Source organism: Gopherus evgoodei, chromosome 8 (assembly GCF_007399415.2).
Source record: "Gopherus evgoodei ecotype Sinaloan lineage chromosome 8, rGopEvg1_v1.p, whole genome shotgun sequence".
NCBI lineage: Eukaryota > Metazoa > Chordata > Testudines > Testudinidae > Gopherus > Gopherus evgoodei.
This window is the reverse complement of record NC_044329.1, coordinates 73138460-73164583: the sequence shown is the minus strand read 5'-3', so window position 1 is coordinate 73164583 and position 26124 is coordinate 73138460. Positions and strand designations below refer to the sequence as shown.

Genomic DNA, 26124 nt, shown 5'->3' with positions numbered 1-26124 from the left:
GTTTCCTTCCAGCCAGTAAATGTCAGTTATCATCCCACCTCAGAGGTTTGCTACTTAAACAAAGAAGCAACATTTATTTTATTGTGCTGTTTGGTCCATTTCCCTTCCGTTCTATGCATGTGTAAATATGTTACCATACCACTATTTTTGTAATTACTGTTGCTATAATATGACAACTGTAGCTGTAGCCTGAATTTCCCAATATGTTAAACCAAACAGTTAATTTAATCTAGAATCTTTGTGAAATGTTAATCATTATGTCTATTAATTGGTGAAATATTCAATTCAGGAAAACATGCAAAAGTTCAGATGCTTATTTCAATCTTTAGCTAAACCTCTTGATTCTGAAAATTTGAGGGTAGAAATCTCACAAGAAATGTTTTCTCACATTTATTCAGTGCTTCTTTTCTGGTTGCAGTACAAACTTGTTCTCCTATACCTGCTAATAAGTGTAACTATTGCCTCTTAAGATAACTGGATCCAATAGCTGTCTTTTGTAAATGTTCCAGATTAAGCAGTGATTTCCTAACACAGAAGCTGAGAGAGTTCATATGGTGAGGCACTTTATACACTAAGACAAATTTAGTGACTAGTTAACAGTATGTCTTGCAGTCCTTACTGAAGCAAAATTTTCATTTAAGTCAATAGGTGTTTTGTGAGACTGATCTTCACAAAGGCGATGAAAAAAGAATTATTAAAGATTTATATAATATCAAGCAGTATTTCTCTATGTATGGCATTTGATGGCCTGATTCACTGATGTCTTACACCAGTGTAAATCCAAAGTAGATCCATTGCAGTTAATGGAGTCACGCTAACATAAAACTGATGTGAGAAGAATCAGGCCCTAAATATTTGGTATGTAATTTTTTTAAAACACTCTGCTCATTTGATTGGCTGCTTCCTCATTTGTACATGAATGGAAAGCAGGGACATGTCATGATGCTACACTAGTTAATGGGAATGGACTCTGTGCTGCAAACCGCAGAAAAACACAGACAATAAGAAAACACATCAGGAAGCACAGATCGTGCAATCTCATGGTGGGGGAGATTTCTTTGGCTTGATGGAGGGAAAAGGTAGTGGCTGCTTTAAGGGTCTCCCCCCTATAGAACTGGAAGCAGGTGGTCAGGGCCAGCTCCAGCTTTTTTGCTGCCCCAAGCGGCGAAGGAAAAAAAATAAGAAGATAAAGCCGTGATCAGCGGCACTTGGGCAGCAGCTCCATTGCCGCTGCTTCATTCTTTGGCGGCAATTTGGCGGCCGATCCTTTCCTCCGAGAGGGACTGAGGGACCTGCTGCCGAATTGCTGCCGAAGACCAAGGTGTGCCAACCCTAAGCACCTGCTTCCTGTGCCGGTTCCTGGAGCTGGCCCTGCAGGTGGCCAGGAAGGGTGTAAGGTATCACCCAGAGCTGATGACACTCAGGCTATTGACCCCCGCACACCTAGAGGAGGGTATATAAACCCTGCCTCTCCAACATGAGCCCACTCTCATGCCTGATTAGCAGCTCCCAGCCCTGGGATTAATGTTGGATTTAATTTGTAATGGTCTAATGTGGGCATGGTGCTGGTTGCCTTATTTAAGACTGGGGAAGAATTCTCCCTCACTACCACATTGGGCAGGATGGTGTGGGGTGACTTTTTGCCTTTCCCACAGCAGCTCAGAGACCTAGTAAATTAGGTCAGAGGAGAGATGTCACAATTTGGCAGGTATCCTGTACTGGTACTTATTCCATAGGGATCCAGTTCCCTGAAAAACTGGATTTAGAAGTGAATTTAGGGGAAGAAATCCCTAAAGAAGCTGGGTAACAGAACTGGGTCTCCTAATGCCCGGTATAGCGGGGAGGCACTGTCCATTCCCTAGCGCCTTAACCTGCATATTTTGGGCTTAGTGGTACAGTCTCAGAAATGGGATGGGAACAGCTGTGGAGAGTAGTGGGAGTCATTGCAGCCCTCCATTAGGTTGAAAGAATTAAGGAAGGAACACTGGCTCGCATGTACAAATTACTGTAGGTTAGTTCCGAGATGAGATAAATAATATAGTAGTGACCAAATTAAACCACAACCCTTGTATATTGTCTATCTTTCTGCATGTCTGGGACAATAAGAAAACACACCAGGAAGTCGACTTTCTGATAGACTCACCTGGGTACAGTTGCTTTGTTGGGGCACTGATTTGCGCATGTTTTGAAACTCTGTAGGCAACATCTGATCCTTTTGAATCTCTTCTGTTTGTGCAAAATCCTGTTGTTCTTGATATTCCTTCTGGTGACTTGTGAAATTCTAATGCTTTTAGCACATCAATTGGTTCAGCTGAAAAAGTAGCAAAAACAACAACAAAAATAATTATTCATACTGCAACATTTCAAAAAGGAAATGAATTGCATTGCTATATACAGGTGTCTACTCATCAGAGTGGCTACATCATATTTTGTGTTATTGCAGGCTACTCTTACATTTGAGTATTATTTTAACAGGGTCCTTCTCTCATCAAATATCTAGGAGCCCATCACGTCCAGTGTAAGTTAGTTAAGATCTGATTTTTTTAACAGGTCACTTGCTAATTGAGATTTACTATTTCATAAATAATTTGGAAATTAGTGCTTACAACACAGATTCCCTTAACACATGAATTTTGATAAGTGGAAATGACTTAACAAGCATTTCATGTATTGTACCAACACTTAGCTCCCAAACATAATCTTTTTTGACCACTAACACAAATATACATTCTGACCACATGTGACTGAGGGTACAGCACCCTTCTCCAGAGGTGGGTAGGGAAGGGGTTAGTTGTCTCCCCATCTAGCTAAAAGAAGCATCATAGGAATTTTACAGAGCTGGAGCAACTGTGGGGGATTAATTAATTCACTCTCCACCCTGCTGAACACACTAGAAGTGGGATGTACTTTGGGGAGTTGGGGGTGCAGTCAGGCTGCAAGAACCAAGGTGGAATGATTTCTAGAAAGAGGGCTGGGGAAAGTTAGCTAGTTGGGGCTCTCTTTTGTCTAGAATTTGACTGGACTAAACCACACTTCAGATCTTTATTTGGGATTTTCACTGTTGGTAGCCCCGTTGTAATGGTTCGGCTCTTAGGCCTCGTCCAGGCTAGGGGAGGAAAATCGATCTTAGATACACAACTGAAGTCGAATATCTAAGATCGAATTACTCACCCGTCCAGACGGCGCGGGATCGATGTCCGTGGCTCTCCGTGTCGATTCCGGAACTCCGTTCGGGTTGATGGAGTTCCGGAATCGATGTAAGCGCGCTCGGGGATCGATATATCACGTCTAGTCTAGACGCGATATATTGATCCCCAAGCAATCGATTTTAACCCGCCGATATGGCGGGGTAGTCTGGACATGGGCTTAAAGGAGCAAGGTTATGTTCACTATTGAGCCTTACAATAATGAACACAACAAAGATGTTTAATCCCCACACAGACATGAAGAATCATCTCCTGCTCTAAACAACTTGCTGTGCCACCTTATATTCATTCTTATGAGCAGGGCCAGCTCTAGTAATTTCGCCGCCCCAAGCACAGTGGCACGCCACGCGGGGCGCTCTGCCGCTTGCCGGTCCTGCGGCTCCAGTGGACCTCCCACAGGCGTTTCTGCGGATGGTCAGCTGGTCCTGCGGCTCCAGGGGAGCTGTCGCAGGCTTGTCTGTGGGAGGTCCACTGGAGCCGCAGACACGTGCGGCAGCACGCTGCCCTCCCAGCAACCGGTAGAGCGCCCCCCACAGGGTGCCGCCCCAAGCACGCGCTTGGCGCGCTGTGGCCTGGAGCCGGCCCTGCTTATGAGATCAGTGCATTAATATACAGTAACTGTCGCTCAGGCACCAATGTGTCATTGATCTATGAATACATGCAGATTTTATTTTAGGCCTAACAGGATGATGGTGTAAACAGCCATGAGATTGTAAAATATGTCAAAGTCATACTGGGTAGCTAAGAAAAGGAGTAAATAGACAGAGCCTGTTGTTTCTAGGTCAATGGCTCATATTATTATTGTGGTAATGCCTAGGAGCCCCAGTCATGGGGCCCCATTGTGCTAGGCACTGTACAAACACAGAGAAAAAGAGGATCCCTGGCCTTGGCCCTGCCCAAGACGTCTGACATTCTAAATAATCTAAAACAATCCAATCAAGATTGCTGGTGGCCTGTGGCTGCTGGCTGATATGAAGTAATTTTAAATTCTCACTCCAGGTCCTGGTAAACAAATGTCCACATAACAAAAACACTCAGAATTTGCACTCTTTGGCATTCTTGGTTACAGTTGCAGGGATGCCAAGGACTGAATGGCATGGAGACAGAACTACTTTCCCCTCAAAAGAGGCCCCTACAGAACAAATGTGCAAGTTGGGTGAGGCACCTTACATCATATCGTTCATGCTATACTGCTTCAAGGGAGAAATAGGGATGTAAAGTTGGCACTCTTCATTTTACATATAATATAGAGAAAAAGATAATGTCACTGATTGTTTTCCCTTTGGGCCCAAGTCTGCAGTCTCTAAGCAGGCAAAATTCTAACCACTTTCTGTAAAGGCAAGCTTTTTGAAACTAAATTAAATTACTTCCACTGTTAAAGCTGAGCAAATTCTCAACACAAATGTATTTGGTGACTATATCCCTTCTTTCTCCTGTTCATGAACTGTGAACAAGCATTAGTAATGCATGCATTCTTTATTGACTATTCAATTCATGAGTCCCCAAATATCAAGTGTGGGCTTGAAAGTCAATGCTTGTGAATACTCATTTATTTGAATGAATGTCCACCAACAGCAAATAGAAAGGTTGAAAATACAGTAAAACTGAAATTCTAGTTAGAATCACTGAAATGTTTGTGAATATTTTTCCTCAGTTTGCTCAGCCATAGCCAATATTGTCTTCAGTTCTGATTTTGCTTCAGCTCAGCATTTCATAAATCATTCTATCACTAACACATGTGAGTGCATTTAAAACTAAAATACTTCATTCTATTCAGCCAATTGCACTGCTAGCATGAAGATAGATAATCAAAAGCAGTCAAGTGTGTGGTTAAATCTAACTCTGTAGAACTCCAACTCTGGACTTTCTAAAGTAAAAACATTCCAAGATTTCCATAATGAGATGACAAAATATACGGCTCCTTCCATCTGGTGGTACGTTTTCAGAAAAAAAAATACCAGTGAGCTTCTGCTACACTTACTTTAAATAATTCAACCCTGGATATTTTCCTCCTCCACCAAGATTACATTATTATCAAAAATAAATACAATATTGAATGTTTATCACAAGTTAATACATCCTGAAAGAATCTCTAAATGTACACCTGCTACAAATAAAAGATATTCTACATTTTCCTAAAATTTAATTTAAACACTCTGAAAAGCTAAGTTTCAACATTAAATAATCAAAATCATTGCACAAAATCTAAAAATACCATCTTTACGTTTGTAAAACTTGGTTTGTGCCTTACAAAATCATTCTTATTAATTTCAATGAATATGATATATATTCACTGAACTGTCCCATTACTCACGTGGGAGACATGCCAATGCACTTCTACGACCACAAAAGGGTTGGGCAAACTGTTTCTCCAATAACTAATTGGTGTTTTTTATAATGTATATAATGAATAGAGCTGGTAAAAATACTGCAGAATCAGTAAATATGAATATCATTCAAATTCTAAATGACTGCTTAGTTCAATTAGTTTTGTGCCCCTTTTGCTGTTTGCAGACATTTCTATAGACTTCTTCCTCATTATTGTTTGAGTAATGGCTGTTTCTTGAATATCTGAATTGGAATGTCAGCAAGACACAAAAAAAGAGCATTCATCGTTTGTTGCTCTGCTGCTTAAAAAATGTCAGTCAGGGATCAGAGCAATATCAGGTGATATAGGTGATCACTCACACACCACAAACAGCAGATAGTCAAACTGAATACTTTCTAAACAGCCCAGAAGATGAAATTTATTTCCACAAACTGTTAGTCAAATCATTTGGATAGCAAACATAGCAAGCTTGTTCACAACAATTTGCAACTAGAAACTTACTCAAAACAAATAATTTGGCCATCTGCAATAATGATATAGCTGTTTTGCTAAAAAACAGTTGACCATCAGTAACAAATTAAACTTATCTGTTTTATGACATATTTTGGGGTGACCACCACTTTGCCTGGCATAACAGAAAATACAAAAGCACCTGATTATTAAACTTTAAAAGAAATGATGATCCAAACTGAGAAAAGGAAGTTCCCTGGTAAACCTACAAGAAATGTATAAAATTTATTCATCTGGGCCTACGTAACTGCAGGAGAAAACCTCTTTATAACAAATGTTGGGACCCTGTGCACTATGGAAATTGCTGAGGGGTGTAGGGGTACCTTCCTTAAACTAGTCACAGTTTGTGATGTACAAAATAGTTGCCGCTTTAGACAAAACTTCAACGTACTGCCCCCCTTTTCACTCTCTAGAACAGAGGTATTCAACCTGCAGGGAAATATCCCTTGCCCAGAGGGAGGAAGGCATGAACGGACATCAGATTTTCTGGGTGAGGGATAGGGTGGTGTGGTAAGTGTTCTGATAGTTCAGAAGTCATGGTAGACATGTGTGGGCCCAGAGCTATGCTGCAGAACCACTCACTCAGGCTTGGCTCTGACAATTCTGTCATGATGGAGGAGTGGCCAAATTTGAGTGAATGAAGTTTTAACCTGGCACGCAGGGTCACAGTGTTACAGGCCTGCTCAGGTTTGGCCCACCCACCTCACCATCATGATAGAATGATGGCTGGGCCAAATCCGAGTGAGTAGCATTACTATAAAAGCAGCAAAGACTCCTGTGGCACCTTATAGACTAACAGACGTTTTGGAGCATGAGCTTTTGTGGGTGAATATTCACCCACGAAAGCTCATGCTCCAAAACGTCTGTTAGTCTATAAGGTGCCACAGGAGTCTTTGCTGCTTTTACAGATCCAGACTAACACAGCTACCCCTCTGATACTTAGCATTACTATGTGGCTCACGAAGGTTCAGTGACACTCCGCTTATTGATTTGGGTTTTTCCCCGGTTGTTGAGAGCCTCCCTGAAGTGGGGGTCTATGCAAGTGCCCCAAGTGCACATTGGTTAATCTGGACCTGGCTGATATCATTCAACACTTGCCCATATGAGGAAGCCTGAGATACTAAGGACCCACCAAGTTTGTATGTTGTTCAGTTTTGATTGATCTTAATTTTGCAGGACATTCTATTGCTTCAGTAGATATCAGTCTGTGATAGACCCTCTCACAAAAGCTTCCTTAAAGGGACTCAGTCTGACTCTGGGTGGTACTTTTCTGGTACAATTTCTCCAGCTGGCATTGAAATGAGACAAAGTTTTCACTAGCAATGGAGTGTATTTGAAATTCACCCCAGTCTGTTTACTTCTTCTAGGAGAAAAAAGCTAAAGAAAAAATGCAAATAAATACTATGTCATATCACACTATTGTATCCAGGTAGTACATGGCTTCTTATTTGGTGTCTGGGGATGGGAATGTAAGAAAATACCAAACCATTAAAAGTGCATGCACAAATCACTGTTCAGATGCACAAAATGGGCGCATGGGCCTCTCTGAAAAAACTGTAACTGAGCATGCAAAACGTAAATACCACCTCTGAAAATTTAATTCTATGCTTGCTGTGGTAAACTGGCAAAATAAGTACACACCTGTACAAGTCCCTGACCTTGCAAATGGAGCTGCTCATACAGTGCTTTACAGCCACAAGATGTCCCAATGGCTTCAATTGCACCCTACGTGGACTAAGCAATCGCATGCAGAAAGATCTGAACCCAAGGATGTCCTATTAGAACACAGCTTTAGATCTTAAGAGGCAAATCTTGCCCCCCTGAGGTCAAGATCACAATGGAAAAACAACTTTCCATTGTGCTGGTTACCAGACAATGGAGAACCTAGCCAAAGAGATTCTGCTTCCCACTAAATATCATAATGCAGAGTTCTGCAGCACCTCTGTACCATTCAAGGGGGTACGATTTGGCACAAGGGGACTTATTCTCTCCAGATGTGTAACTTCCATGAATGTTAATGGATGTTATGCAGGAATAATGAGAGAAGAGTTTCATATTGTTGGATTTGCTGAGAGGACATGGAGGACTGTATTGTTTAAATTCCTTACCAGTGTATTTATTGTTAAAAACTATCATTTTACTTCCCTTAAAAACAATCTCAGTGTGTGAGCAAAGGTCATGTGTTTCCATCTACCGTCCATCCATCAGCTTTTTTCAGTTTGTTTGCAAGTTTTGACTAGTTAGCTGGAGACTAGTTGTCCGATATCCTAGGCTAAAGCACAAGATAACCTTAATGACATAGTGTCTTTAGAGCAAAAACATCTCTGTATTTGACAGATTTAAATTTACAGGGGCTATTCTGCTCTTAGTTACCAGAGTAAGTCTGAAGTAACTCCATTCATTTAGTGAAGGTATTTAGATTTACAGTGGTGTAACTGAGAGCAGGATTTGGTCCACAGTATTCCATACTGAATGTAGCATTTAGGGCATACTTTTGTTACCTTCTACTGCTTTTTAGGCTTGTTGCACACTGAACTAAATGAAAGCCATGGAGTAAAATGTACCAGAATGGTACAAATATAAAAATATTAACAACTTTGAGGAGCAACTAAATGTGCAGAACTATGTTCTGAGTAGGAATAAAAGATCAACTTCTCTGTTGGGGTAACTCCATTGAATATTTTTTTGGGGGGGAGGTTACACAAACGTAAACCAATAACAACTAGAAGTTGAGTTACACCAGTTAAAAACTGGTGTGATATCAGAATCAGGCCCAGAGACTTTAAATATTGAGGAAGATTTTACCATTTTTATTCAAGATGGCTGCTGAACTGGCATCTGGATTATTGCTGGAGATGCTCTTGATTAAGAGTGACTGCCTTGCACCTTTAAGCAGGGGGCTGTTTGACTGGACGACTGAAAAAAGGGAACGATGCTTTATGGGTTGAAGGGGGGTGGGGAGAAAAATGAAAACTGCTGCACAAAGGATAGCGTGGTCACTGACTCATCCCCTAGGAATGGAGGGGTTTAAAAGGTGCAGCCCTGGGCCTGAAACTTCCTTTTTACATGGAGCAACCTCAGGTGGTCAGTCACCATTAATGTGCTGTCATGCCATTCCAGATGTGGGCAGACCAGCCACGGACGAGGTGGTGTGGATCAGTGGGCACAGGATTGTTGTGCTTATGTGAATAGGTGGACATCCTAGTGGCCTTAAGAGTTGGCAACCAGGGTCCAGGATGGGGCAATACTGTGTTGACATGAAAGGAGAAGCATGTTATTGGGCCAGCTCATGCCACTGCTGTGTGCTAAGGGGCCTGTCAGCAGTCACTGGCATGATGTGACACACATTAGAGAACACTATTTGGGAATGTGTAAAGGAGTTCAATTACTGCCCAGAACAAGAAGGGACTTCATGCAGATCCGTGTTGTCAGACATGCATTCACGCATGGTCTGGCTGAGAGATGTGGAGCGCCATCTGGGTGGACAAGGCTTGACAGATTCTAACAGGGGAGTGGCCAAATCTCTTGAGGTCTTAAGAGGCTCAGCAGTTTGGTCACTCTGGGGCACCAAATTATTCAAGGAGTATGGGGTTCCCCCGTAAAGCGTGGAAGCCAATTTGTTTTGGCCAGTTTAGAAGGAGGGGCAGTAAAAGATGTCTGGGAACCCAACTGGGTTGGGGTGGGAGGGGGAGGCATCCAATCTAATTGCTGGTGCCTCCTTGTGGCAGATGTCCAGTGCAGGTACTCCATAGGGAAGGTATACAGTGACTGGATAAATGGTTTGGAAAAGGACTTAAAAAGAGGTGTTTGTTAAAGGAATGAATGGGGGGTGATTGGGGACTCCTATGATTGGTACAGCAGGGAGTCAACCCCCCACATTGTTATAGCCCACTTTATCCCTCCTATGGGGGTGGGAGGATGGTAAGCCCAGCAATGGATTTGCCGGAATGACCTGGATGGAAAAGAAGGGGAGCTGGCGGAAGCCCCATGGGTATGGTAAGGTCAAGGCAATAAATTTGCTGGAGGGACTTGGATGAAAAAAAGAGAGGGGGCTGGTAAAAGCCCCCAGGTAATTATGGAAAACATGGGGTTACCTGCACTGTAAACTTTTATCTGCTGGGTAGTCCCAGACATCTAATAATAAAATGACTGATTAAACCCATGTCAAATGTCTCCTGTCTTTCTTTTGGTATAGCCAGATAATCACACAACCCTCTGAATTTAAAGCAGAGTGATCTTATTAAAGGGTTATTAACACTGCAGCACATTTATGGCAAAGAGAAATTTAAACGATGTAATAAAACATATATGGAACAGAACTTTTTATTTTATATTAAATACAATTGTCCCTTAAATTAAAGTGCCCTTTAGTGGATGTTAATTCACAGCCAGTGACTTGGCCATTTTATCATACTGTCACTTTTTCAGCCTTCACAGAAATAGTTTTCTATGATAAATTTTCAATTCCTGGAAAAATTACATTATGTTTCTATTTATATTTTGGGCCAGAGTCACCAATACTATCTGTCTTTTCTGCACCACTCTGGTGAGACAAATGAGACATAAACTCAAATTAACCGGTCACTTAAACTTGTTTTCTAGCAATTTTACATTGCCAGAGCAGCATAAATTATGTGGGGAATCTAGCCCTTTTTGGGTGAAAGAGATAGGAAGGGATGGTTCCATTTTTTGGTCACCACTTCCAGCACTAGATTTCCCACAGATACAATGATTTTTTAAAAAATGCACCATGCCCTACTACTTCTTACGGAGTAATAACCAGTATAATTTCATTTAAAAAATAAAGGGCATTATACTTTGAAAAGTGACTTTGTAAAAATGATAATAGGATTCCATCTTTGGAGCAGACTCTGATCCCCTTACTCACAGAGAATAATCTCTTGCCCTCCATTAACTTCTAAACAACATGTGTGTGGGGTTAAGAATCTGGACTGTATTATTATAATTACTCCTTTGGAGCAAGATTCTGATATCACTACACATGTTGCATAGTATCTTACTCTGCAGGCAGTACCATTGATTTCAGTGGGACTATTCTAGGAGTTATGCACTACTCATCATTGGTAATGGCAGCAGACCATGGGTCTTCATATTTAGTATTCTAAAGTGCTATAAATATACACAGCACCTTCACAGAAATATGAGAGAAATCTATTTTCCCCCACTTCCTTCTGCCCCAATATGTGGTCTACAGTCTGTGTTAACTTGTCTGGCTTTCCCTTCCTCATTGAGGAAACTCCATGTGTAGGAGGTTCCAGAGCAGGGACAGGACAGGAATCATGCTGTCAAAGGGGTGTCAGAGTGCTGGGGGAGCCATGCAGCAATAAAGAAGCTCAGTTCCTCCATTCAGATGGCTTGTGCCTCTAGCTGATCCTTCAAGGGATCTGGAGCTTCACATTCACAGACTGGAAAAGCAGAAGGAAATCCACATACCCACACCTTGTCTGACAGGAGAATCTGAGGCAACTAACTACTTGGTTAGTTTAAACCAATGGAACTCCATGCCCTTTGTGGGAGTGCTCCCTGTAGGTGAACGTAGAGCACTAAGTTAGACAAAAAACAACCAAAAAGGGGAGTGGTTGTAACAAAGTCAAGAGAATTTACATTGTTGAAGTTTGGTGTGCTTTATGGAATTTCTGGATTTTTTTTCAAGTTAAAGGCAAGAGGAGATGGCTCTTACTTTTGAGTGGTGCTACATTAAATATTCTCGGTGTACAAGAATGTTGTCTCTAACTGTGATTTCTGCAAACTCAGTCTGGGATCAGAAAGACAGATTGTCAAGTTCATGCATCAGCAGCCATCGTTAAGATTCTAAAATTATAAGAAAACCTACTTAACCTTCCTATGGTTGTGTATTTTCTGAAGGAGTAAAGAGTAACACAACTGTATTTTATTCTCTAACATATGCAGATATTACTTTGGATTTACAAAGGGAGCAGAAATTTTGAGTTAAGAAGGTGATGGTATCTGACTATAACAATGCTTTAAGACTAATTTTATTTTAGTAACTTAGCGGTCAAGAAAGTTTCTAGATTTACAATGGTGGAGACTGGAATCTTCTTTCTAGTTGTAAGGGGACTGTTGCCCCCTTATTAACATTCAATGGGGGGTTTGGTTGGGAGTTAGCACTAAAATGGGAGGGGTCAATGGGAAATCAGGAGCCTGAGACTGACAGTCTCCAGGAACAATGGGGAGAGGCCAATGCTCCAGGTAAGCCTGATTGACAGGGCGAGCAGGCTAATCAAGGAGTCAGGAGGCCAGGGGGATCCCATCCTCGGTGTGTGAGCTGGAATTGTCTGAGTCAGATGGAGTGAGGCCGAGCTAAGGAGAGAGCAGGGGCCCGAGCTAAGCTGATGGGAGCAGAGCTGCAGTCCAAAAAGCCAGAGCACAGCCCAGAGAGAGCAGACCTGCCCTGGGAGCAGAGCTGCAGCAAGCAGAGCCAGAGGGGCCAGACAAGCAGCCCAGGAAGCAGGTGAGGGCTGAGAGCAGAGTCACAGAAGCAGCCTGCAGAGCAGACCTGCCCTGGAGCAGAGCTGTAACAACTGGAGCCAGAGAGGCCAGCGAAGCAGCCCGGGAGCTGAAGGCAGAGCAGCAGCAGCAGCCGTGCTGAGGCAGTGTGGAGCCAGGACTGGAGAAGTCCAGAGCCACATATGGTGAGCCGCTGCGGAGAGCGAGGGGAACCCTGGGCAGTGTGCCCAGCACAGGGAGACACCTCAGCCAAGAGGCCCTGCAGGCCAGACTTGGGGGGACACTGGGAAGAAGGGTTTTGCCACCTAGAGCCTGAGAGTGTGTGACCATCGCCAGAGCAAGTGTCCAACCCGCAGCGTCCCTGCAGCACAGCCAGGGCCTGAGAAGGAGGCCTGGGACCTACAAGGAACAGACTGTGAACTGCTCTGACATCCCAGAGACACTGTTTGTGATGTTCCCTGCCACAGAACGGGGTGATGTGTTTTCCTTTAACCTTTCCCATCTTTCCTTATTCTTTTTTTTTAAATTAATTGTTAATTAAATAACTTGTATTTGCTTTAAATTGTATGATGTGATCAGTGGGTCAGGGAGGTGTGCAGTGCAAAGATAGTACCCCGGAGTGGGGACACCCTAGCCCCTGTCCTAGGTGGCCATAGCAGGGTTGGGGGTTGAGCCCCCCAGGAATCCTGGGCCCAGCCTTGTTGGGGTTATGAGGACTCTGCCAGACAGCAGAGTGGAAGGGGAGTCCTCAAGGACAGGGATGCTTCTGGGTAAAGGAAGTGGGAGCGAGGACTCAGATCCTTTCGCCAGCCCACTTCACCGGGGTAGTGCAGAAGCCAGGAAAGTTCCCCACAATAGCGGGACCATTCCTCCGCTTACTTAGTCACTGAACAACTGTAGCAGAGGCAATAGCAATGCAAGTTTCCAGGGATGAAAGCGGTTTTTGGTCTCTGTGCCTATTCAGTATTTGGTTCCTCTGTTGCGGTGGCAAAAATAGTACAACTAGTGCTAGTTAAGGTGGTGGTTTTGTGATATGAGCCTTCCAAAAAATTCACCGAACCTATCAAATATACGCCATCCATCCTTGCCTACTAACCTGGGCTGTATTCAAAGTGGTAAGCTAGAGGTAAAAAGTTCCATGTCCAACAATCAGTAGCTTTTCCCATTAAACAATTACACATTTTTGAGTAATAGCTTCTGTGCTTTACATGAAAATTGGGAAACTATTTTTAATCAGTTTAAAACAATAATATTTGGGCAAAGGGTCTTTTGACTTTCAACCTAAAATGGATTTTTATTACAAAACATAAGAAAAACCCTGACAATCACATTCTTGGGTTCCACTATATTACTGAGAGATAAAATCATGTCACCATAGCAACTGAATAAGATTTGTTTGACTCAAGCATAACTAAAGTAATGTGTCATCCTTAGTGGACCATGAACATATACATAACAATGGGATTGATCCTCAGTTGGCTAATGGAGCTGCACTGTTTTATACCAGCTGAGGTTCTGGCCCAATCATTCTGAGCAGTTAATACCTCTATATCACATCCTTTACAACTAGGTAAATAAACCACGTATCACCTCAACCCATTTTTTAATGTTCATATCAGCTACCTACACAATATTTTGGACAGTAATTTTGTCTGCTTTTGCTGCAAAACAAGAGATTGATCCAAGGTCAGAGCTTTGCTACTCCTGTCTAGAGAAAGACAATATAGAATACCTGGGCACTTCACTGTTGGGAATTATTATTTGAGGGAGAGTAAATCTTCAATGTACTGTGGTCTGATCCCTGCTCAAAAATACCTTTCTTGACTTTAACAGGCTTGTCAGTTACCAACCAGTACCTAACCTCACCCCACCTTCCTGGGGATGGTCATTGAGAAGTTGGTTATAAGCCAACTCCATCATCAGTGGATAGTCTTCAATAATCTGGATCTTAGTCAATTATTCTTCAGACCTGTATTTGGACAGATAGTCTTCATGGTCAACAATGATTCAGGGCAACGGACTGAAGTCAAATATCCACACTAATCTTACTAAATCCATCAGTAGCCCTCAATGCACTTGATTGAGGAAGTGTTGCTCTCTTGACTGAGGATCCTGTGGCAGGGACAAAATTCCTTTTCAGTGGCTTTGATCATTCCTTTAAGAGACATCCCAGAACCCTCTGATGTTCTTGCCACTTGTGAAGTCCCACAATGTTGATGTTTTTTCCCCCCTCACACATGGATCTTGCCACAGACAAAGACCACTTAAAAGCTTCAGCTTGTGAAGAATTTGGTTATCCACATTTTAGGTAGGGCAAACCAATTTCAGCACATTGTAATCTGGCCCTTGGCTGCATTTTCAGATTCAATTAAAGGTGCCAGTGACTGAGCACTATAATGCTCTAGGATAGAGTTATGCTGAAGATTACCTCTTTCCTTATCCTATATCACCTCAGCTGCATATAGAAGGAAGGCATGCCTGACAATAAGATGATTGTAGCGGCAGGCCTCTAGATCGGGAATTCATTCCCATCAGAAATCTCACTGGGCCTGAACCTGACTATACTTAGATTAAAAAAATTTCTCTTTGATAAAGTCCCTAATAAAATATAGCTGTTGAAATCCTCTTAGCAATTAGTTTTTGGGCTGGTAAATCCTTAGCTCTGTTCTCTTCAGTTCTGTGAGAGAATCAGACAATATACTCCCCATTTGGGGAAAAGTGCTAGATCCTCATCACCTAAATTATGTATAAGGCTTCCACCTTTTAAATGGATGTAGTAATAACTGACAATGAACAATTTTACCAGGATTCAATTACTTTACATATATACAAACCAAAAAAAAAGGAAAAGAAAAGAAAAAGGAGAGACAGGAAGTTGTACACTGAGTTGTCCAATATATTTTTGCAGTTTGTTGAACTTTTTTCTCTTTCATACAGAATGAACAATATTGGACAGACATTGATTTTCCTCTTGATTTTGCAGTTATTCATCAATAATGTCCTCACAGTCAATGTTTAAGTACTAATTCATTAGAAATGCGCCATCCTCAGTAGAGTGTAAGAGTTGGAGCCACTAAACACAGTAGGCCAGATTCATCCCTGGAGTACACAAGAGATTAATTTGGCCCAATTAATATTAGCTTCTGAAAAAAAAATTTATACTTCGTATTGTTCCTTAGTAAATACGTTACATTATGTCAGTAAGTCGTATCATTGGAATTATCTCAAAACTTCATTACAAACTGGAACTCAGAGTGTGGATTTACTAATCTTTCTTCATTCCTAAATTTAGTTTTTTAAAAGTTTACTCTTGTTTTATTTGATTTTTAACCCTATTAAAAGACTAGCTACCATTCAGCAGTGAGATTTTAACAGTCTAAAAACATCCAGACCCAATAAATGTTGATGAAAAGTCTTCAGGTATTTCTTATTTATGGCCAAGACTTTCAGAAATGGGTGCCTATAGTTAGACACGTAGGTACATATTTAGGTTTCTAAATATGAGGTGCTGCATGCTCAGTACTTTTGAAAATCACACTATTACTTTAAGATATAAGAGCCTAAATTTAAGGTCCTATTTTTCTAAAATCTTGGCCTCTGTTTTTAACACTCGTCCAAGGTTCTAGGTGCTTATTACAATCTAACGGCAGTATCCTATTATCTATGAAGTAAGTTAATGGCCCTAGGCCAGCTCCTATTGGGCACATATCCAAATAATAAACACTACTATTACAATAGGTTCTATCTGGCACCAGTTTTGATCATCTCCTCAGAAAGAGAAAAGATTGAATGGGCCTGGAGTCTAAACTATCCTTTCTCCCATAGTGATTAATGAGACACATTGGTAGGGGAGAACAGGGTAACTTGAATTGTTGCTGCCTGTACTCTGTGTCTGTACAGAGCAGTCATACCAGAATAAATGAGAAATGTAGGGAGGCAGAAGAAACCTTAAATGCTGATTGTGTGAAAGCTTTTATATAAGTTTATTTTAGCTACCACTTTTCAAGCTCTGTTTTAAGCAGTTCTCTTACTGTGAAACCTGATATTTTCTTTTTCTTTCTTTTTTGTGCATTACTTCTCACAGATTATCAGCCTGTTCCCTAATTCTATAAACATTTAGCAAACAGTGCAGTTTAATAGCTGGAACTGAACCTTCAATAACAGGACAGACCCTAAGTAGCCAATAACTAGTTAATCAATGGGGGAGTATTTACTAACAGCTCTGGATTTTGATATGGTTAGCTAAAGGTAGAGCATTTTCAACAGAAAGTCCTTGACTTTTGGATTCACTTCCCTCTCAGGCTGAACAGACTCTGAGTCTGTTGGCGTTTAGGGTACAGTTCAAAATGCAAGTACTATTACAGGCATTTGCCATATAGGGGTGGTTGCTGGTTTTGTAATGCAGTGACCCTATTCATTTCTTTTATGTTTATATCGGAATAGTTTTTAATGTTGTACATGCACCCAAGGACAATTGTTATGGGCAAACCAAACATAAACAGTAATTATTATTAATTCTTAGCATGTTTCATCTGCAGTACCAATCATAAACACTAATAATAATAATAATTATTATTAGTAGTATGTTTCATCTGCCCATCCCAAAGTGCTTTACAAAAGTGAATATTTAGGATTTCCCCTATTTCACAGACTCAGAAAATGAGCCAAAGAGAGGTTAATTTTCAAGATTTAGAAATGAAGTCTAAATTATCAACAACTCCAAAAATCAGTTTATCCTTATCTAGATGCCTAAATATGAATTTAAGAGATTAACTTTAGGAACCCAGGTTTGAGATTTTGACCCATGACTTCTACTTATAGGTGAGAAATGTACTTCTTCTAAAATCACTACAGTTTTATTGTACTTTATCTTAAAGAGCATTCAGATAAAAATGCAAAGGGCTGATGGCATTTCCAGGAGGGCTAGGACATTGTTGTAGCTCACTTCAATATTTGGTTGTATATGAAGAACAGATTATCCAGATGCATACAGGAATGCTTTAAATATTTACTTCGCTAACAGGTGGGCTCTTTCATAAGTACTCAGAATGGCCTAACTCTGTTTCACAGAAGTCTGACACTGAGAATTCTACCACTGACTTCGTCAGGAGCAGTCAGACCAATGCAGAGCTCCCTTAATTCACTCAATACTCGTAAATTATAATTCAAAGAAAATTAAAGTACACTGTGAAGCTATTTGATTTATTTTAGATGATGATCAACAACTAATTGTGTCTCTTTTCAGAGCCCAAAACTGTAAAATATGTGTAGTAAAAATCCTACTCAGGTCTCACATTGAGGTCAATGTAAGAATTGCCTGTGTATAAACTGTAGGCTCAGACCTTTAATGATGTTAGCTTGAAAGTATCAGTTATTTAGCTGAAATATTTCTGCAAGAATTAAGGAGTTCCCTGTTAGGTTTTCATTACTGACCAAAATGGTCTAGACATGGAGTGTAACCTACATTTTTGAGGTTGAGGTTTCATTAATACTTCACATATTTTTCCTAAACAGTGGCTTCTTCATTATTTACAATAAGACCTTCTTTTAGACTAAGCATATTGGTTATTTCATATGATTAGCAGCATTCATTAAAACAGAGCATGCATTACCTCAATCTAATTCTGAGATTTCTTACACTATTTTTATACTAGTGCAATATGGGGTCAGATGTTCAGCTGGTATAAATCTTCTTAATTCCACTGAAGTCTTATGCCAATATGCAGTAATGAGGATTTGGCTCAATATTGATTCCACTGGAGCTACCCCTGGTTTACATCAGAGTATTGGTTGATTAAATCAAAATTTATTCTCACGCTGTCTAAACATGATGAGGCCTCTTTTACTTGATGAGATAAAAAGTTCTTTAGTAGAACTACTAGCTCATGGAGACAGTACCTTCAGACGTGACATTCTGAGACCATCAAAACACAAATTAAATTCCTGGAATATCATTTCTCCATTACCATAATCTCATTACCATGATGCTGGCTCTGCTGAGCACCATTTTTTAGGTTAGAGGGTAACCTAAAAATGGTGATCAGCACAGCAAGAGACACAGTGTCCCTTCTTTTAGTAAGAAATGTGGCTAATAGTTAAATATAAAAAATGAGAGATTAGGACTTCTAAACCCAAATGTTTGTAGATACACAAAGGAGGTATTTCATCGAAAACTTTCTTAGCTTTCAAAAATATCCTGACTATAGACTACAGTCTTGAAGGTGGCATATTTGTACATTTTCAACTATATATATAGAAAATCTTTAGAAGAAAAGAACAGGCATCTACGGGTCAGAACTTCAGCTGGTGAAATTTAGAGCAGCTCCATTGAATTCAATGTATCTACACCATTTCAGGAGCTGAGGATCTGCTTTACAAAGTCCCACAGCTTGAGAACTTGATCCTACAACTAATGAAGTCAATGATATAACTACTCATGACTATAAGCCAAGCAAATCAGTCCCTAGTTTTGCATCCCACTGACATCAGTAAAACGGGCTTTAGACCCTGAATAATAATCTTGTTCCAAAATTACAATTATTTAGATTGCTAGAATATTTTTAGTATTTGTGTTGGGACAAATCCTGCTCACCTTAGAAGTGGACATGTGATGAGTAAGACTCAGAGTTTAATAATACTCTTCAATTGAGCAAGATGACCAGCATTTGGCCCATATTATACAGTCATTATGAACTTAATTCAGCTGCAATCAACTTCAATGACAGCAAGATCAGGATCTGTGCTTTTTATTGTGTATTTGTTTTTATTATGCATCCTTCATTTTAACCTGGTAGCAAACAATATGCACTCCTAATACCAGTTCTGTCAAACAAAATTCTATTTCACATGCTGAAAGCATTAACACTTTGACATATACAGAAATCCCAGGCCTAAAATTTACAGAGGTTTTTATGTCCCCTTACATGTGATAACGTGCTAAAAGAACTCAAATAATGCCAGTTCCTGCTGCTAGTATTTAAATAACAAGATCAACAGTTAATGTATTACATTTATAGTTTGCAAAGGTGGTACACCTCTGCCTCGATATAACATTGTCCTCGGGAGCCAAAAAATCTTACCGTGTTATAGGTGAAACTGCGTCATATCGAACTTGCTTTGATCCACTGGAGTGCGCAGCCCCGCCCGCCCGGAGCACTGCTTTATCAAGTTATATCCGAATTTGTGTTATATCGGGTCGCATTGTATCGAGGTAGATGTGTATTTAAAACTTGGTACTCTAATTATAACTATTGACAAGATGCATCTGTGTTCATCTATTTCAGTAAATGCTAATTTTCCCATCTCTTCCATGTCCATCCAATGGGCAAATCTTTATCACTTGTGAGACTCTACCTTCTTTACACAAGAGATGTCTCCCAAGGTCCATTTAATTTATTTGCATCCATTATCAACGAATAGTCAAGACAACAATAAATTAACAAATGTTAAGAGAATTTCTTATGAAAAGAAGCAAAGAGCTCTAGTGAGAAAAGCAAAGCAACTTCTTAATCTTGGTGGCACATGGAAACCCTACTGTTCCTCACTATACAAAAAAAAGTAATAATAATCTATAAGAGGCACAATTGCTCCAGCACATTTTAGGTGCAACTTAAGTTCAGCAATAATGCCATGGTTCTTCTGTTATGCTTTACCTCTGTTGGAATTAAAGGTCCTATTGCTACAAATACTGCAGATGCCAATTTTACCAGTGGTTTGTTTTTTGGTTTTGTGTTTTTAAATAAAGCCTTTTAATTTATCAGAAAACATCATACAGCCAAGAGCAGGTTTTTGTGTTAAGGAAGCTTTTTCTTTTTAGTGTAGAATATTAATTCAAACAATTGCTTCTGGATTAATATAGATATAACATTTTAGCTATGCATCACTTGTGTGTGCTATGTTTGTGTGTTTATATATATTGGACTCGATAATATATTTTTAACATGACAAAAAATAAAGCTAGGAAATATGAAGTGGGTTTTTTGTTTTGTTTTTGCACTGCAGAGCTAGTAAAAAGACACAGCCTGAATTGTCCTTTCAGGAGTCTGTCAGGTCTCCTTGTAAATTAAATAGAAAGCACTAGAATCTGCAGAATCACTACACATACCAGTCATATTTCTTTGTCAGTTGCCTGTCTAAGACAAAGCCTTTAATTTAGAATTTGTTCAATATTTCTAAAAGAAAAAACAGACATATTCGTGCAGGTTCAGACAGCACATTCTGGGAAGATAGGACCATTTCACCTGCTGATCCCTGGGACTCAAACAAACTTTTCAGCTTGGACCACCAGCAGTTATTCCTAACAATTCTTCCTATGGTTTGATCAACTTAACTCATTTTTTCAAGCTTGGAAATTGATTCTCTCTTTACCCTTTGGAGGGTTACGGTATTTTTAATAAGATGGAACTGGCTTTTACAAATATTTTACTATATTTTAAGTTAAAGGAGACATGAAAATTGTTCAGTTTCGCAATTGAGCATTAACACAGCATGCCAGTCAACAGCACACTTGAGCTGAGCTATATCACTAATAAGCTGATCTGACCAGACATTTACAAGTTAATATTTGAAATCAACATTTTTGTATTATATATATGTCTAATAATAATTAGACATTAAACAGTTTTCTTTTGAGAAAGCTGAAGAGGTACATTTCCATTGAGACTCAATAAGCATTCAAAACTGAATTACATACTTTTAGGTGGGTATGGATATTAGAAAAAAGTCATCTTTTCCATTATAATGGGCCCAATTCTCCACTCCGTATGCACCAAGAACTCCTGCTGGTTTCCAAGGAAGTTTGGGGAGCATTCTAATAGGATGACTGAAATAAAGCAGCTACACTATATTCGAGCAAATACTCTGTCGTCTATGGATTTACTTAAACAGAAGTTCATATATTTATTTTCTTTATATAACTGACCAATCACATTTTCAGTCAGAATTGTCCCGTACTCTGATGAATAGCATGGTTTCCATTTACCAGAAATGCTTCAAAAAAAAGTTGATTTTCTTTCATTTCTTGCTCATGAAATTTAAATCAGCATTATAATAGTTCATTGACTCCAGGACCTTAAAAAAATTTATAGTGCTGAAGCCATGCCATTTTGACTAAATGAGTTTATTCATACCAAATGCATTGCCAACACATTTGGTATTTAAAGGTGAGGGGGCTGGGGATGGGGGGAATCAAAGAAAGTCTTTTAAAAGTGTATTTTGTTTACTTGTACCAGGTTATAAAGTAAAAATATTTTCTAACAAGAGTTGCTGAGAAGTTAGTGGGCACTGAAGCGACAAAATATATTTCACTGTTTTCCCCATTCAATTTCTTCTCATTTCTATGAGTTTCTCTGCCTTAAGGTGGAGAACCTGAGGAGCCTAAACAGGAATTCTCCACTCTCATTCATACTGGGACGGGCACCTATAATTTTTCTTTTTTGGAAAAAAAAATTAAAGCAATTTGTAAGAAAAAGTCAAGACTCTTAGGAATTTTGTTGAGGTCTTTCTAAATAATGTGTCTTATTAAAAGAAATTACTATAAAGTTTAACACTTTATATGAATACATTGTGTAATTTGCTTTATAAACTGACAGTTTATGAGAAGCCCAATAAAATAAAAATCGCAGGTCTAATCTTAATGTAGTTTACTAAGACATGATTTATACTGCATTCTGATGAAACATTGCAATATATTCACTTTATCATATAATTTACAATGATGTGTCCAAAAGTTTTATTTCTATATTTTCTTTCCTGCTTTCAAGTGTCAGTCACTGAAGAGAGTATTTTTGTCTTAGATTTTAGTGAATATTATTTTCTTTTATCTTTGAAGTATTTTAAATAACAGTGGAGCACATAAAAGACTATTCAGAAATAACTTAATACTTCATTCGGGAAATTAGTCCAGATCCAACTGTCACTAAAATCAATATAAAGACTCTTACTGACTTCAGTAACAGTTGAGCCCTAACCACACAGCTACCAGCAGTTTGTAAGCAAATGGCATACTCTGTTTCTGAACATTTAAACTACTGTGTTACTTGTCAGGCAGTTTTCAGGAAAACTCACAAACTGCGGAAATCTTAAGATGCTCCCTGTCATTTTACATTTCTGATATTTCCTTGCTTCATTAGAATGGAGAAAGAACTTTAAAAGTAATTCTTCACTCAGGTTTTATTTTAGTAAATCTATCAATCTCACAAATCTGTGCTCCTGTTATTGTTAAAGTCATTTCAGTAAATACCAAGTAGCTTGCGCTGAATTTTTATCAGTGCTTCTTGGGTTCAGATTTTCATTTAAAATCTAGATTCAACCTCAGAACTCAGTTTCTTTGTCTTCATAAATACTGTTATGAAGTGAAGGCTGCAATTGAATCACATTCAATTGGCATATTAGGTTTAAAAAACAATCTACCCAGTCTTTGTCTTCAGCATCCCTCATTCAATAACTTCAGTTTCAATATAGTAATGAGTACCCAACCCCCTGCAGCTAGATGGAGGTGGGGGAACTTATCCTTGGTGTAACTCCACTGGGATCATTGGAATTGCAGCAAGGATAGATTTGGCGCCCTCCTCCCTAACTGTATATGAAACCAGCAGGGGGCAGAATTACTGATTGATCTGCCACAATTCAAGTGGCGACCAGGTACAAAATGCTGAATGGAAACTTTAATTATTCACCTTTCTGTGCTCCCCATCATAACTACTGTTGACTCAAAGCGTGGAAAACGACACCACTGTTCTCTTCGAAAACGGGCAAATCTTGTCACAAATAATAAACATAACCAGGACTCTGTTCTGGCAGCATCAGCCCCCTAAGGCTGGGAAGTTCCCTTAAGAGCAAGAGTGCCACAAGAAGACCCTAATCCCTACTGCAGATTGCAGTGGGAAGAAGCGGCATTTCCACTCAGCTAGGAGTTCAAAATCACATGGAGAATGCACAGCCAGTTTATATGTGTAGTTCCACATATATGCAAGCAGATCTTTTAAGGTCATAAGATCGGACTGTTCCGCTGGTTTCCAGCTGAGGTCCCCAAACAGGACGCTTCTGGGGCGGTTGTTGCTTCTCCTAACACTACCACGCATCTGTGCAGGAGCGCAGCTCTTGAAGTTGAGCACAGGGTGTTATGCACTGTGCGCCCCTCCCCTGCCCACTCGCCCACCCCAGACGTGTGAGCTCAGGGCCCTCCCTACCTTCTGAGCTCCCCCTCCCGAGGGGGAGGATTGCGGCTTCTTGCTAGTCTGCAAGCTCCCAGGAATTGCACCCTGCTAACCATGTCCACAGACACCTAACGGACCACTCATTCTTCCCCGAGGATGGGGGAAGAAATGAGGGGGTGGGAAACCGCTTCTCGGTGCAAGGCTGAGGTGCTGAGCCCGGCTCCTATCACTGACCTCCCTGCTGTGCCACAGAAGCGTCCTTAGCTCCCAAATCGATCGCCCGGTCAGTGACGGCTCTCCAACTGGGAGCTGCACACCCCACCTGGCAGGGCGCGCTGGGAGAGAATTGTCGGGCTAGCAAAGGGCCCATTTTAAATAGATATTGTCTTCCCTGAGTTCTGGAAAACTTTTGCCAGTTAAAAATCTTTGCAAAGAAAAATAGCGAAAGAAGAACTAAGAAGTATTTGAAATCTTGAGATTTCCCCCTCCCCCATCTCCCCGCTCCTCGGAGGAGAGTGCAGAGACTTTTGTTACACTTTAGCCAAAACTTTGGGTGAACTTTACCAGGTTAATGACTTGGTACGTTCAATCGAGCTGAAAATCGCAGAAACATCTGTTGGTTTTAAAAATGGATTTCGTGGTGGAGGAAACACAGAGCTGTGTTCAAACCCGCCTTGCTTCGCCCCCTCCTCCCTTTCCGCAGTTACAAGAAAGAGGTCGATGTGGGGGTCTTTAAACCATCAGCACCTTAGAAAAGCGCCTCTATATCTGGTTGTGCAAGAGGCTCCCAGCAGCGCTTAATACCCCGAGCTAACCCCTCACCCCATTATTTTCGCCTCCCCATGACGGGGATCTAATTTGACAGGTCTTCCTCTAGAACCGGGTGGCAGCATTGTTCTGCATTTCCCTCCCAAGCTAGGGAGGAGGGCTGGCTGGTAGCGCCCAGCTCCCGTCTCTTTCTTACCTCCTCTGACCTCTGCAGCCTGGAGAAGGAAAGTAAAAGTGATGAGTGTGGTTACAGCGGAGTCCCGGAGCCACCTTTTCGTTTTCCACCTCGTGGACCATCTCTGCAACTCCATGCCGGGCGCCCACAAGTGTGAACCGGACTCCGGGCGCCTTCAATTTACACCCGCTCCGTCCCTTCCACGGTATTCCCAGAGATGCTGCCTCTTATAGAGCCATCCGTGAACCACCAAAGGGGATTTCTTTTTGTCCCTCTCTTTGCTCCGTGCAGGCCCCTTCCCCTCCTTCCTCCCCCGATGCCCTGCCTTCAGACTGCAGGGAGATGAGGGGCTTTAATCAAAATGCCAGGAGCACGGCATCCCCCTACAGGCTCCATCCCGTCAGAGGGCTGGGCGAGAAGCGCTCGGCAGCCACCCCCGGGAGCCTAAACTGACAAGCCAGCGGCAGGTCAGAAGCCAATCGCACGCCTCCTCCGGCAGCCCACAGACCGCCCTCCCTCGGCCCCGCAGGCTGGACCAGCCCCCCGAGCCGCCCAGCCAGGGCAGATCAATACTTGGGGAATGAAAGGAATTGCAGGATCAGCCCGCGGGGAGCTTCTGTGCTCAGCAGCGCCCCGGCCAGTCCGCTCCGCAGCGGGCTCCAGCCTCAGCCTGCTCGCTCCCCGCCCTAGGAGCCGTGCTGCAGTGGCTCAGCCCGGACCTGCCGGAATCCGCTCCCCGAGCCAAGTGGGGGCAGAGGAGGGGCGGCTGGGACGGGGCAGATAGGCAGGCGGGCGATGAGGGAGAATGGGAGGCAAGAGGGAGCAGGCAGGGGGAGTAGAAGAACGGGGGAGGGGGTCCGAGGATCATGGTGCCCTCCCTGGTTCCCACAGGTCTGCGCTGCTGAAGTTATAACCCAGCCCAGACAGCGATCGATGCCTGTCAGAAAAGGTGCTGCCTGCTACTAGAACTGATGCAGTGACACGTTTCCCCGCTCCCCGCGAGCAGGTTTGGGTATTTAAAAGAACTCCAGTGTGGCAAGGTTAAAGGAACCAACAGAATGCAGAGAAGAGGCCTTGAAACCGCGGGGAGCTGCCGGCCCAACATTTAGAAGTCCATCTAGGACAAATTCCCTTTGCACTGTCTATGTGTATATGGGTATTCCACATTATCCCATATTTACATGTCACTAGAGCATAGCCAGTTTGCTCAAATTAGCCAAATCACTTAAGAATTCTATCTCACTGACTTTAAAGGCATTGGTTAATCTAAACTGCCTGTTCTTTATTGATGGCTCTAGTCATATGTACATATGGGATTTGTAAAGTGTGTCTTTATTGGTATATTTATGCTTCAAAACAAGTTAATTTATCTTTTAAAAATGAAAACTGTTTTAACAATCTTATGATTTAATAATGGCTTCCAAGAAAATTATGTTTTACTAGGGAGAAAAAGCATGACAAGTTTAAAACAAAAAGGAATAAATTTCAGAA

The 26124-nt window shown here is 41.2% G+C and overlaps 1 protein-coding gene across 2 annotated transcripts in view; it reads right to left on the bottom strand.

Moving 5' to 3' along the window:
- Window positions 1–24872, bottom strand: part of COL11A1 (collagen type XI alpha 1 chain) — a 234636-nt gene extending 209764 nt beyond the window's left edge. For both annotated transcript variants that reach the window (XM_030573460.1, XM_030573461.1), the window contains exons 1-2: window positions 24655–24872; window positions 2144–2311 (exon numbers count right to left, since the gene is read on the bottom strand). In XM_030573460.1, coding sequence (XP_030429320.1) covers window positions 2144–2311; window positions 24655–24769 — 283 coding nt within the window. In that variant the 5' untranslated portion in view covers window positions 24770–24872. The remainder of the gene's footprint in view (window positions 1–2143; window positions 2312–24654) is intronic.
- Window positions 24873–26124: the final 1252 nt, after the last annotated feature.